The following is a 12,626-nucleotide window of genomic DNA, read 5'->3' as shown; positions in this document are numbered from 1 at the left end:
AACATGGCTGCCTCCCGCAACGAAACGCGGGAGCAAGATGACCACGCAGAGCAGTTCGTCTCGTGGCATTGTCATAAACTCATAATCCACAAACAGACGAACACTCCAGTCCGCTGTGAGCGTGGACACTGACTCACGCGCCACCTAGTGGACAGTGTGTGTAGTTCACCGCAATGTGTTAGTAGCGGAAAATCCCTTTTTAAATAGGATATAGATTTATTTTTTGTGTTTTTCTTACGTAGCAAAATGGAACTATATTCCAAATTGTGTTGTGCAACAATGTTGACAAATACAACAACCATGACCCTTGTTTTAGTTTATTAAAACATATCAGAGGGAGGAGCGTTGCTCTTTATTGTTTATAGACTGCATATTTGACTGTAGTGTGTGTGTGTGTGTGTGTGTGTGTGTGTGTTGCAGATTATGTGACAGATTTGACTTCCTGGCATGTTTCACGTGCGTGTCATCGTCACGTGACTCCTAGCTGCTAACAAGGGACCCCGACTCGAGAGACATTTCATGTGTTACTCTACTGAACGCATGGGGTTGTTGGTGTTTTGAAATGAGATATTGCATAAGCAGAGGTAGATATTGTTCTTGACGAGTACACACAGCGGTTCTCCTGGCGGCCTCGTTTTCCCTTCATCTCCCTGCTCATGTGGGATTAGCAACAGATTGTGACCTTTGACCCCTCGTAGCCCTTTTACAATGGGTACATTTACATCCAGGAAGGATTAGTCAGCACCCACGCACGACTTTGAGCATGAAGAATACAAACGGATCTGTGTAGGATTTGATCATCATATTTACAAATAACACATTTTTATTGTTGATATAGCATATCGCACATTATTAGGTTTTACATCACATGTTCCTCATCACCTCATGCGTTTGGGATTTCAATCATTTAAACAACACATATCAAGCAGTGATTTTCAACCACAGTGCCGTGGGAAAATGTCCAATTTCGCTTAAAATGTAGTTTAGTTTTAGTAATTTTCCATTGTTGAGCGTCTTAACTGCAATATAGCGCAATAATTACCTACCACATATGCTGTGTTATGCTACAATGTGACATTTGTAACTTTGTTTGGTTGTTGGTGTGCCGCGGGATTTTTTTTATTGGAGGAAATGTGCTCAAAAAAGGTTGAAAAACACTGAAATAGAGCAGCACACACGGTGAGAGGACGATAGTGTGGACGCCGTATCGTCCTCCATCAGAGGGCCTGAGCCCAGTTCACCTTCTGCTGACACACTCCTCACTACAACACACACACACACACCTCCTGAACCCCTCCCAACTCACCACGCTTGATTTAAACGTTTTCTCCTCTTCCATTTGCTGAATGCGCTCCGATGTACGAGCTGCAGTTGAAATGCGTGACTGATTTAATAAGGAGAGTGTTTTCCGAGGAGGGGGGGGGCTGCTGCTGCAGCGGCTCCGTTCTCATTGGAGCCCCGGTGACGGCCCCCCGCTGCACCGGGGGCCAATTTCTGCTGAGCAGCGAGTTCCACGTTGCTCCACATCAAGAAGACTTAAATCAACGCATGTCAGGACTGCAGCAAGGGCAGCTGAGCCGGATTGACTTCAGCGCGCTGTAATAACGGAGTATTGAAGAGAGCAAAATCTAAATCACAGGCCGACACTCGTCCAGCTGCCACAGATGTGCAGAAACCAAAAAACACGTTTCACCCGTCTGTGTGGCTCAGCCTCAGTCCATTGAAACATCAGTGCAAAGACACCGTGCTGCTCCAGATGTCAATGTCAGAGTAAAACGCTCGTCTGTCTTATTTCAGGCCGTCTCCCAGAGCTTTAAATACGTACCGCCAAGTGTGTGGGAGTCAGATGGAATACTCCAGCGATTAGTGAAGGATGCTTTAAAAGGAAGGGACTGGCAATCCTGTCGAGTCTCTGGGAGCTCGAAATGAAACACATCTTACTCTAAAAAGGCATATTGTTGTGATTGATTCTGTTCCGTTTGTGATATTAATCCATGTGATTAATGATCACAAGACATGCAGGAATCTAAGAAGCAGCCTCCGTACAAAACAAGACGTTTTTGTAGTCCTTTTATTCACGTTACGGTAACAGGGGATTGGGATAGGCCAGACACGACATGCACAAAATATATCAAAACTCTCTCTGGGGAGACGGCTGCCTCCGGTGTTTCACGCGGCGATAGATAAGAGACGGTGTGAGAGGAACATTAACGGTGGCGGTTAGAGGTAGAGCCCCTCCGGCGTGCCCTCCTGCTTCTTGTACAGGACGTTCTCCTTGGACTTCTTGAAATCTTCGTTGGTGACTTTCATACGGCGCTCACGCAGAGCCATGAGGCCGGCTTCTGTGCAGATGGCCTGGAGGAGAGAGGAGAGGAGGCTTCACGTTAGTCAAGTGTTCCAATTATTCAGTAAGAAATACCTTTCTTAGAGCGATAATAAATATACAAAAGTCCTCTCTCTGCAAACCAGCACCAATGACTGTTGAGGGATCGTCTGCGACAGCCTTCATGTCCTCCTTCAGTTGCACTCGCAACAACAAATACATTATTTTGAGTCATTTAGTTGCTCTAAGAATCCTTCATCCCTACTAAAGAGTCCATGCTGGATTTCTGCTTTAATACATGTGTGTGTAAAATAAAAACAGTCCACACGAACACATTAAATGGAACTGTAATGTCAGTTTAGTTTCTGTAGCAACAGCCTGTTTGTTTTGACCACATTGAGAATGTTTTTTTAAAAGGCTAAACGCCAACAAATATGGATTGAAGCTGAATATTTTGTCAGATAAGAACAAGAGTGAATTTTGGAAACGCTAAAAAACGTTTAAATGAATGTTCATTTTTGGTCTGAAGTCTGAAACAATCCTACGCAGCCGCCGCGCAACGCAAAGATGCATTCTGGGTCGGCACACTCCGAGCTCATGATGTGATGGAACCAGAAGAGACAAATCTGCTAAAAGCTGCAGCTCACATGCTTGTTTAGTGGCAGTGTTAGTATGAGCTGCTGCTCTACAGAGCGCTATTCACTTGTTTATTCAAACGTTTATTAATAGTAAACGTGTCGAGTGTTCAAAGTGCACATAACTCGACACGGCACTCCTTTTGGGTCCACAGCCACAGGCGCTTGTTGAGACGTGTGAAGGACACACCAACAGAGACAGAGTCCTTGCCTCATAGGTCTATATATTTCTTATTAATAAACTAGACATGGCTGTATGTGGTTTATACTCTACTGGTACCATGTATTTAATTCAAAGCTGGACAGACAGGATTCAAATGAACCACAGGATAAATACTGGAAACCATCTCAAAGTGTAATTCTGTCTGAGCCCACATGAGGGCGCCACAGATGAGTCAGTGAGAAGTAAATGAAGGATTAACACAAATAAATCATAGTGTTGATACAAGAATAATGTTTCCCTCATCTCGACTCCTCGTTTCTGCTGAACCGGTGTGAACAGACCTGAACTCACCAGGTCCGGAGTTTTGGCTGTTTTATTCGTCTACCTGTTTTTTAAAATGCTCCTTTCTGATATCTGTTGGGTTCTGTGATAAAAGAGAAACCCAGTCTGCAGCTGTGAGCGGCCGGTCTCGCTCTTACCTTAATGTCGGCTCCTGATAGGTCATCCTTGGCCAGGATGAGCTCGTCGAGGGTGACGTCATCGGCTACCGTCATGCGGCTGGTGTGGATCTGGAAGATCCTCCTCTTGGTCTTCTCGTCCGGCAGAGGAAACTCGATCTTGCGGTCGATCCTCCCTGAGGAGAGGAGAAGGAAACCCCGTCACAAACCGGTAGATGGACATTTGTAGAGAGCCGTGTAGCCTTCAGACCGCTCAACACGTTAATCACACACTGAACACGGCCTTCAAGAGCAAGTTGGGGTTCAGTATCTGAATACACATTAATATTTACAATTGTTAATTATGTTACAAAACAATTGAGGACACTCCTCTACCGATGATGATTCTGCTCACTTCACTTTTACAGTAAAGCATTTTAAAAGCAGATCTGATCGATGATCAGCTGACCACGTTGTTAACAGGCGATCTGTGCATTAATCAATAAATAACTGCCATTTTAATCAAATGAAGAATCGTTTAGTTTTTTTCAATTCGCAAGATTCTTTCATCAAGAGTAAAACTTAACTACTCTTCTGCTCTTTTGGAAAAAAGAACGTTGTCCTTAGTCTATGTTTTAAAGATTAGACGCCAAAGAGAAATAACCTTTTTGGTTCATAAAGCAGAAAAAGTATTTCTACTTCCTGCCATGACTTGGCAGAATACAAACATTTCCCAAATGCCATTTTGTTTTTTGTAACCAGGGAACAGAGAGCCTATTGGACGGAGGAGGAGTCACACTGTATACGGTGTTGGTAGGAACCTGTCAATCACCTTGTAGCCCCGCCCCTAAAGCATCCCCTGCTTTATGGTCTGTTTGACTCTAAATGAACCATAATTTACTAAATGAACATCATGCTGTATTGAAGACTTGAAACTAGAGATTGATACATAAACTCATGTTTACAATGTTTACTGAGGGAATACATCAAGAGAGAAGTAGAGTCATTTATATAGACTTCTATACAACCAGAGGAGTCACCCTGGTGGTCAGGAGAGAGAATGCAGCTTTAACACATGAAACATAGACTTCTATACAACCAGAGGAGTCGCCCCCTGGTGGTCAGGAGAGAGAAAGCAGCTTCAACACATGAAGCATGGCTTCACCAGGCAGACGGTGGCAGAATCAGATCCAATCGGTCTCCTACTAACCAGGTCTGATGAGGGCTGGATCCAGGGTTTCTATCCGATTGGTGGCCATGATAACCTTCACGTCTCCCCGGGAGTCGAACCCGTCCAACTGATTCAGCAGCTCCAGCATGGTCCTCTGGATCTCCCGCTCCCCGCCAGAGTTGGAGTCATACCTACACAACAGACAGGAAATATACGTTATTCTTCAGCATTTATAGAACCCACTTCACTGGCCTCAGATCCTCAGACACACGTGATGTTAGCTGCCTTTTCTGCACGTCAACATCCAACCAGGCTCATTCATGTCAGCCCATGTCCAACCCATCAATGTTACTGCCTGTCTACATTCTGTTGCCAAAAGGGATGACATGTATTGTATTTTCTACACTGCTTTTTGCGACTGGTCTGGAAACTTTTTTGTCAATTGAAAGACAGAAATGCTAAAAGCTGCGGCATTACTTCATGCCCACCTGAAAACAAACTTTATCCTCCTGCAATGCAGTGTTATGTATTGCTAAAAATAAAGCTGTAATATATCACGGCATAGCCAGTTATCACACGTACTGATGCTCAGACTAACACTAAAGGTGACAGACATTATTACGGCTCTGCAGCTCTAAAGTTCTCCGTCTCAAATAGTTTCAGCAGACGTCCGCGTACCTCTTAGTACCGATGGCGTCGATCTCGTCGATGAAGACGATGGAGGGCGCGTGCTCCTCTGCGACCCGGAAGAGCTCTCGGACCAGCTTGGGCCCGTCTCCCAGGTACTTCTGGATCAGCTCTGAGCCCACGACGCGCAGGAAGGTGGCCGATGTCTGATTGGCTACGGCCTTGGCGAGCAGCGTCTTACCTGTTACACAACACACTCATTCTGTGCCACAGTTTCAAGTATACTTTTAGCATGAGAACACAAAAGCTACATCACTGTAGCACTAACAGAGGGGAAAGAGACACATTAGTGTGTCACAGTACAACAACATCCAATATTAGTTATTAGTAGAGTAGAACAGCACACTAAGGCTGGATTTTAGAGATATTTATGAATCAGTAATGAATACATTTGTATACAAATATCACACCCCCATCATAAGTGATGAGGCTATAAATGTCTCTGTGCATCTATTATGTTACCCTTTGACAAAAATAAACAGCGATGTTATATATTTGGTCGTTTCATAAGCTAGGTTCATAAAAAGGTGATAAAGGTTTAAAAAAAGAAATGCCAAGAAGTACCACCAGCAGCACTGACTACAGGGTTTTAACGTCACCTTGCATCACACACACAAGGAGAATGTTCTCTAGTCTCAACATGCACACACTGCAATATTTGGAAATGATAGCACATCACGCACTACAGGGTATCATTAATGCACCACCTCATGAGGAAGCAGATGTAAACAGAAAGCTAGTGCTATGACTTTCTGTAGTGATGCTTTGCAGTGAGAAAAACGTTAGCTGAAGGTTAAATGATACACGTTACCCCCGAGAATATTGTTCTCTTCTCAAGAACAATAACACATAGGCACTGACGTCCACAAAGCCTTCAAAAATCAGTCACCCACTTGCCTTAGCGCGGTAATTAAATGTCTACGGTCCTCCATTTGTAACAACACACAGTGCTATATAAATGCACTAGAAGCTGAAGTGCACTTGACTTACCCTTTTATTTTAACTACCTTGTTCAGTGAGGATTTGATTTGTACATTTGTTAAAAAAAAAAAAATACTTTTTTCAGATGAGTGCACTGTGACAAAGGTTAAATTCACACAGAGGCCCATGATTAATTCTGCTCCTTTAATTAAACCCCTTGCTAATATGTTCTTTTTTACAATTGCTGAAGGTGTTTTGCGTCGTTACACCTGCGTAGCACGGCTGGAGAGCATTACTGAGAGGCCGGGGAACGTCTCACCTTCCCTGCTGTGGTGCCCTTTCAAAAATGTCCCTAATGGCCAAATGGAATTTGCTAGTGAAATCAAATCTCTGAATTTAACTTGAAAAAGATTAAACTGTGATTACACTGACATCTTGAAGGTTAAGCTATATATGTAGATATGTATATACGACTGCGATACCACATATTAGGGAAATATTATCAGTGCTTCATGAAGGGCGTACAATTAACTGAGTGGAAGGTAAAGTTAATACAATTTTCCATTTTGCTTTGTATAACTGCCTGGGATTTTCTTTCTGGGAGCCACTGTTCACATGTTAATGAAACACTCACCTGTGCCAGGAGGTCCATATAGGATGACACCTTTGGGAGGCTTTATGCCCATCTCCTCATAATACTCTGGATGTGTGAGAGGCAGCTCCACTGACTCCTATCAAAACCAACAGAAACTGCATGTTAACCTCAGTGCCAAAGGAACATTATTATATACGTTAACAATTCAACCTTCAATGTAATGGAAACAGGTCACAGTGAAAGCTCCGAAAAGTATTCCCATACTGTGGTCCATATTTGTGTTTCGAGAACTAGTAATGAAGAAATTATTCATGCCCTGAAAGTGTTTGGAGATCATTCTGGCAGGCGATATTTACTGTACCTTGATCTCCTGGATCTGATTATCCAGACCGCCGATGTCAGCGTAGGTTTCCTGTGGGGCCTTCTCTACCTTCATCACCGTCACCAAGGGATCAGTGTCATCCATCAGCACCCCGATGACAGCATGAACCTGCAAGCGACACACAGACACAAGACCAATGTGAATTGTATTACAGTTGAAGGAGGACGCAGAGATTATAAAAGTGTTCTTTAAAGTATTTTAGGGAAATGTCGGATACTTGTTGACCCTAGATTGATGGGGTAAACTTAAATACAGAGTCTCACTAAGTATTACCTTGTGGTTGAGCAGGACAGAGCAGCCCGGTTCCAGCAGATCCTTATCCACAAAGGACAGGATACTGACATAGTGCTCTGATCCCACTGAGGTGGAAACGATGGCGTGGTTGTCATCGATGATTTCCTCCAGAGTGCCGACAGACATGGGGGTCCCGCGCAGGTCGTCCACCTTTGACCTCTCCTCCTGCAAAAAAGATAAGACCAGGATTATGATACAAGAAATATAGGAGAAGTTAAGATTTGGTCTGTTCTGTAATGTTCTAGTTTGACTAAAGTTGTGTGTTAAAAAAAGAGAACAGGACTATTGATATAAATATAACAGCGCACAAATAAGTTAGACACATGTGTCACAAAGGCTGACCTCCTGTTTCTCTTCCAGAGGCTTCATCTGCTCCTGGTTTCTGATGAACTCCTCCTCCATCAACAGGTAGTCTTTGATCCGCTCCTGCTTCAGCAGCTTCAGACGGCATTGAGTGTGAGGGGTGACTGCAAGACAAACAGGCCGGTACAGGTAAGGTGTACATTAAAAACTGAAACAAACGTTGTATCCAACCAAAAAAGCATCGTTTCACAGACAGCTGCCAATACCATGCTTTTGCCCCCTAATTTACATCAGTTTGTGGTCTCTTTTTATTCAATAATGCCAAAATAAGGACAGTTAAAGACAGGCTGCCAGACAGAGAAAACACACCCAAGATTTCCCTTCCTTACCTAGTGGTAGTTTACTGGCAGCATCTGGTCCCTTTGTCTTCTTCTTTCTCTTGCCAACTCTGGTGGGAATTGGAGGCTCATACTTTTTCTTCTTATCCTTTGATTGGGACAAAGTGGGATGACATGCCAGAAAAGGTAATAACTAGAATCATCATGTACAGTTTTTAAATATAGTCGTTTACCTTGGCACAAACATCCCTACAAGATATGATAAATGGACTGTACTTGTATAGCGGCTTTCTAGTCGTCCGACCACTTAAAGTGCTTCACACTAAATGTCATCATTCACCCATTTACATCTATTTACAATGTATACACTGATGACAGGGACTAACATGCAGAGTACAGAAGCTTTTAAAAACGTTTCACATCTGGTTTGGAATAAAGTCAGTGGTCTACACTGGTCCACAGTGTTTAGCAAACAGCATGTGTATCAGATAGTGAGGGGAGAAGAAGAAGAAAAAGAGTTGAAGCAACACAAAAAAATAATAATCTTAGTACTTTATGGTTGAATACATGCTCTATGACCGGCTTTATATTTGTTTTTTTTCTCCTAGGCAAATTTGCATTTGTGATGTTGAGCTATATAAAATAAACTGAATTTATTTTCATTATTTGTTTTATTGTGTTTCTTACTGCTCCATCTTTTAATGTGTATTTTACTATGCTCTTTTAACTGTCTGTGAAAAGAGCAATATAAATAAACGTGACTTACTTTATTGAGTAGATACATATCAGGCAATTACTTTAATTTTGATCACATATTGCAGCTCTAATTGTGATTTAAAACCATCCTAAATATCAGTTAAAATCATTAAAATGAATTTCAGTGCAAATAATGAACGAGTTCGTTTCGATCAGAGGCCACACAGAAGAAGAATATGTGGCTAATATAACCAGTTCAGACACTAGCAACAGAGGCTGTGTCATCCTCACCTTGTCATCCTTCTTGCCTCCTCCCGGGCCGTGGCCTCCACTCTGGCTTTGTCCCTAAAATAATAGCAGACATGGGTGAATGAAGCTGAGAGGAAGCGCATCTAACAGTGCATTATGACCTTTTAAAGATAACGCTCGATATGTCCCTTTGTAAAGCTCAGTAGCTGAGCTGTTTACATTTAGCTTGACGTTAGCTTACTGCGCCGTTACCATACCAGCCAGGATAGCTACATTCAACATGCTACCGTGTATTACTGGAGAGACTAACTGTAACATTGTCATCAACGATATAACATCACACATTTCAAAAAAGGGACAAGGCTACCTTTATAACATGAATGACTGTGACAATTACAGCTAGCACAACGACTGCTGCCAAACGAGAGACAAACTAACGTAGCTAACGTTAGCATTCGGCTAGCAGGCGCTAACCTACTTCTAATTCCGTTAGAATTCACAAAAAGGACGTGAAAACACCTGGAGTTACATGGCAGCACGCACGGCAACATGTCGAGCACTATGAGCAAGGCTGTACTAACGAAGAAAGCGTTTTAAAAAAATACAAATACGAGCCGGAGAGAAAACTGCTTGCTCACTTACCATTGTTACTTGTCGCACTGAAGTGACGTCAGAGGGGACGGCAATACGAAGGGACAAAAGTTAAGGGGAAAAACTCATATGGCTATATATATATATATATATATATATATATATATATATATATATATATATATATATATATATATATATATATATATATATATATAAAATAAGAGAATACTTTATTATTCCGCAGTGATGAAACTGGGATTACAGCAGCATAAGGTAAAGTGCTAGTAAAAAAGAAACAAGATAAAAACACGTATTTTAAATAAGCAATAAGCAATATAAAAAAAGTAATAAAGAAAAAGCAGTAAGGTTTTCCACAGAATAACTCATATATGATGTGTATTTAGCTAGCGAGAGTCACGCTATAGTATAGTTTGATGAAATCAAATTGTCAGTGCAGCTTCCACAGCTGTCAGATATACGTCACCATCTACATTCATTAGAATAGCACACTGTGTTGTTATAGCACACTGTGTTGTTGTTTTCAACTTTATTAAACTCATTTTAATGAACATTACATTTCATGTGTTGTCATGATGACATTTCATCATGACAACACACGCACTGTCAGTTGATTCCTGTAATGTATTAAGACTTCATGGCATTTATTGTACGTTTAGGTCAATGTAGAACATGTTAACACTGAAAGACTCAAACTTAACCAAACAGGGGAGAGTGTTATGTATGACTTTAATGACAGCATTCTCAGTCCTGCACAATGTCTCAAACATGGGCGCTTTTCTGAACAAATGCAGTGTTCACTGTGCATATGTTGGATTAGCACCATGTGCTACCTGGATCTCACACCATCGGTTTTCTCAGACACTATTTTATTGGTTCGCGTGCTATTTACCCTCCAGTCACACTCATGATCAATTAATAGTATGCACACAACTTTGACAATGCATTCCACCTATCCTAATGAAGTCATGATAATTAGCTACTAGCGCAGGGCTACAGCTAACGCCTCTGGTCAGACATGTATGTGTCGTAGCGTTGAGCCATGGATGGCGGTGTAACACGGAGACCTCTGCAGCGCAGCAATACAAAACCACTCCGTTAAATGACTGTTCCCTTGGTGTGTTTTTATATTGTCTGTGTGGAGTGGAGTAATTATCTGGGAGTTGTGGTGACTCAGAAAAGAGATTTAACAAAGAGTCTTTGTAGGTCTGCATCTGTACGCCTCCATCCTCTACACACACACACACACACACACACACACACACACACACACACACACACACACACACACACACACACACACACACACACACACACACACACACTTGAGCACATATATACACAAACAGACAGTAACAAACAGGAATTTGTTTGCAGGGTAACAGGGTTCATACACATTCTGACCAGTGGGTTTCCATGACTTTTCCATGACTTTAAACCAAATGTACATGACTTTTAAACAAATTCCATAACTTTTCCATGACTTTTAACCAAATTCCATGACTTTTCCATGACTTTAACCAAATTTCCATGACTTATAAACAAATTCCATGACTTTTAACCAAATCTCCATGGCTTTTCCATGACTTTAAACCAAATTTCCATAACCAAACATTTAGTGAAATCTGGGTGTAAACAGTAAAAAGTGAGTAAATGTAGTATTTAAACTAACAATGAGAATACAAAGCATACAGCAAATCTTAAATGACACAAATGAATGAGACAATAGTTTGATTAAAAGAATAAACATTAATATAAATGCCTGTATGTATGCCTGCTTATATTTTGAGCGTCTTTCTTTTAAAAGTATATTCATTATTTCAAACTCAGCGTAAATGAACGACATGAACACATGAATATAACACATTTACATGACTTTTACAAAACTATGGGGATTTTATTTTTTGCAAGGACTTATCCAGGCCTGGAAACAAACATTTTTAAAACTCCATGACTTTTCCAGGTTTTCCATGAGCGTAAGAACCCTGGTATAAGATACTGGATGTCAGTATTTGGGGATTTGTCCAGCGAGATATAGCTAACTGCGCAAACGTAAGCTCAGTGAGCAACGTTTGAAAAGGCTTTCCCTGGCTGACTTTGTTTACAGCAGACAATATAAAACCAACAAGAACCGTGTATTAGATTCTGCTTCATGACTAACAGCCTCCATGATATTGTGCTAAACCAGTGGTTCTCAAATGAGGTACGTGAGATTTAACAAATATATACTTACAATTAGCATCCATTCAAAAAATCCTTTAAAAATAGTTACTTAATAAATATTCAATAAATATAAGTGTAAGTTCATAAACTGAATTTGCTATATTCTATATTAAATCTGACACCGATGCCTCAGCGCTGTGTATTACGTCTATGTTTTTAACCAAAAATGCTTTGCTGCTTAGTGGGTACTTTGCTGAATTTCACACTGAAAAAAGGTTGAGAACCGCAGAGATGCACGGCTGGAATGTAAACGTCCTTTCTTCTATTCATACCTTCTCCACTCTGCATATGTTTCGTTAGCGCAGCGTCTGCATCGCACTTCCTTCTCAGCTTGTGCTGTGAACGGAAAAGGATTTCGCAACAGATGACTCACAGATATAGCATTCTCACAACAATTTAAAATCATCCTTTTAAAATAAGAAAATCCATGCCGACCCTGTACAAAAACATTATTGCACATTCTTTCTTCGCAGGTTTGCGAGGTCGTCTCTCTGCTCTCGTTCTCTGGAAATCAGAGCCACTTAAGCCAGGTGTAGCTCAGAGCCCTGCAGGGTTCTCACCCTGTAATTGCCTCTCAGATACATTTTCAGAGAGAAT

The 12,626-nt window shown here is 41.5% G+C and overlaps 1 protein-coding gene across 1 annotated transcript; it reads right to left on the bottom strand.

Moving 5' to 3' along the window:
* Positions 1 to 2,062: 2,062 nt before the first annotated feature.
* Positions 2,063 to 9,853, bottom strand: LOC306734848 (26S proteasome regulatory subunit 4). Its single transcript, XM_079216252.1, has 11 exons — positions 9,837 to 9,853; positions 9,237 to 9,290; positions 8,301 to 8,397; positions 7,951 to 8,075; positions 7,588 to 7,773; positions 7,294 to 7,422; positions 6,972 to 7,068; positions 5,408 to 5,597; positions 4,769 to 4,920; positions 3,601 to 3,755; positions 2,063 to 2,355 (listed from the first exon to the last, which is right to left on the bottom strand). The coding sequence occupies exons 1-11, from the start codon at positions 9,837 to 9,839 to the stop codon at positions 2,221 to 2,223; spliced, it is 1,323 nt and encodes a 440-aa protein (XP_079072378.1). The 5' UTR covers positions 9,840 to 9,853; the 3' UTR covers positions 2,063 to 2,220.
* Positions 9,854 to 12,626: the final 2,773 nt, after the last annotated feature.

Source organism: Taurulus bubalis (assembly GCF_910589615.1).
Source record: "Taurulus bubalis genome assembly, chromosome: 3".
In the NCBI taxonomy this organism is placed as follows: Eukaryota; Metazoa; Chordata; class Actinopteri; order Perciformes; family Cottidae; genus Taurulus; species Taurulus bubalis.
This window is presented reverse-complemented; position numbering and strand designations above follow the sequence as displayed.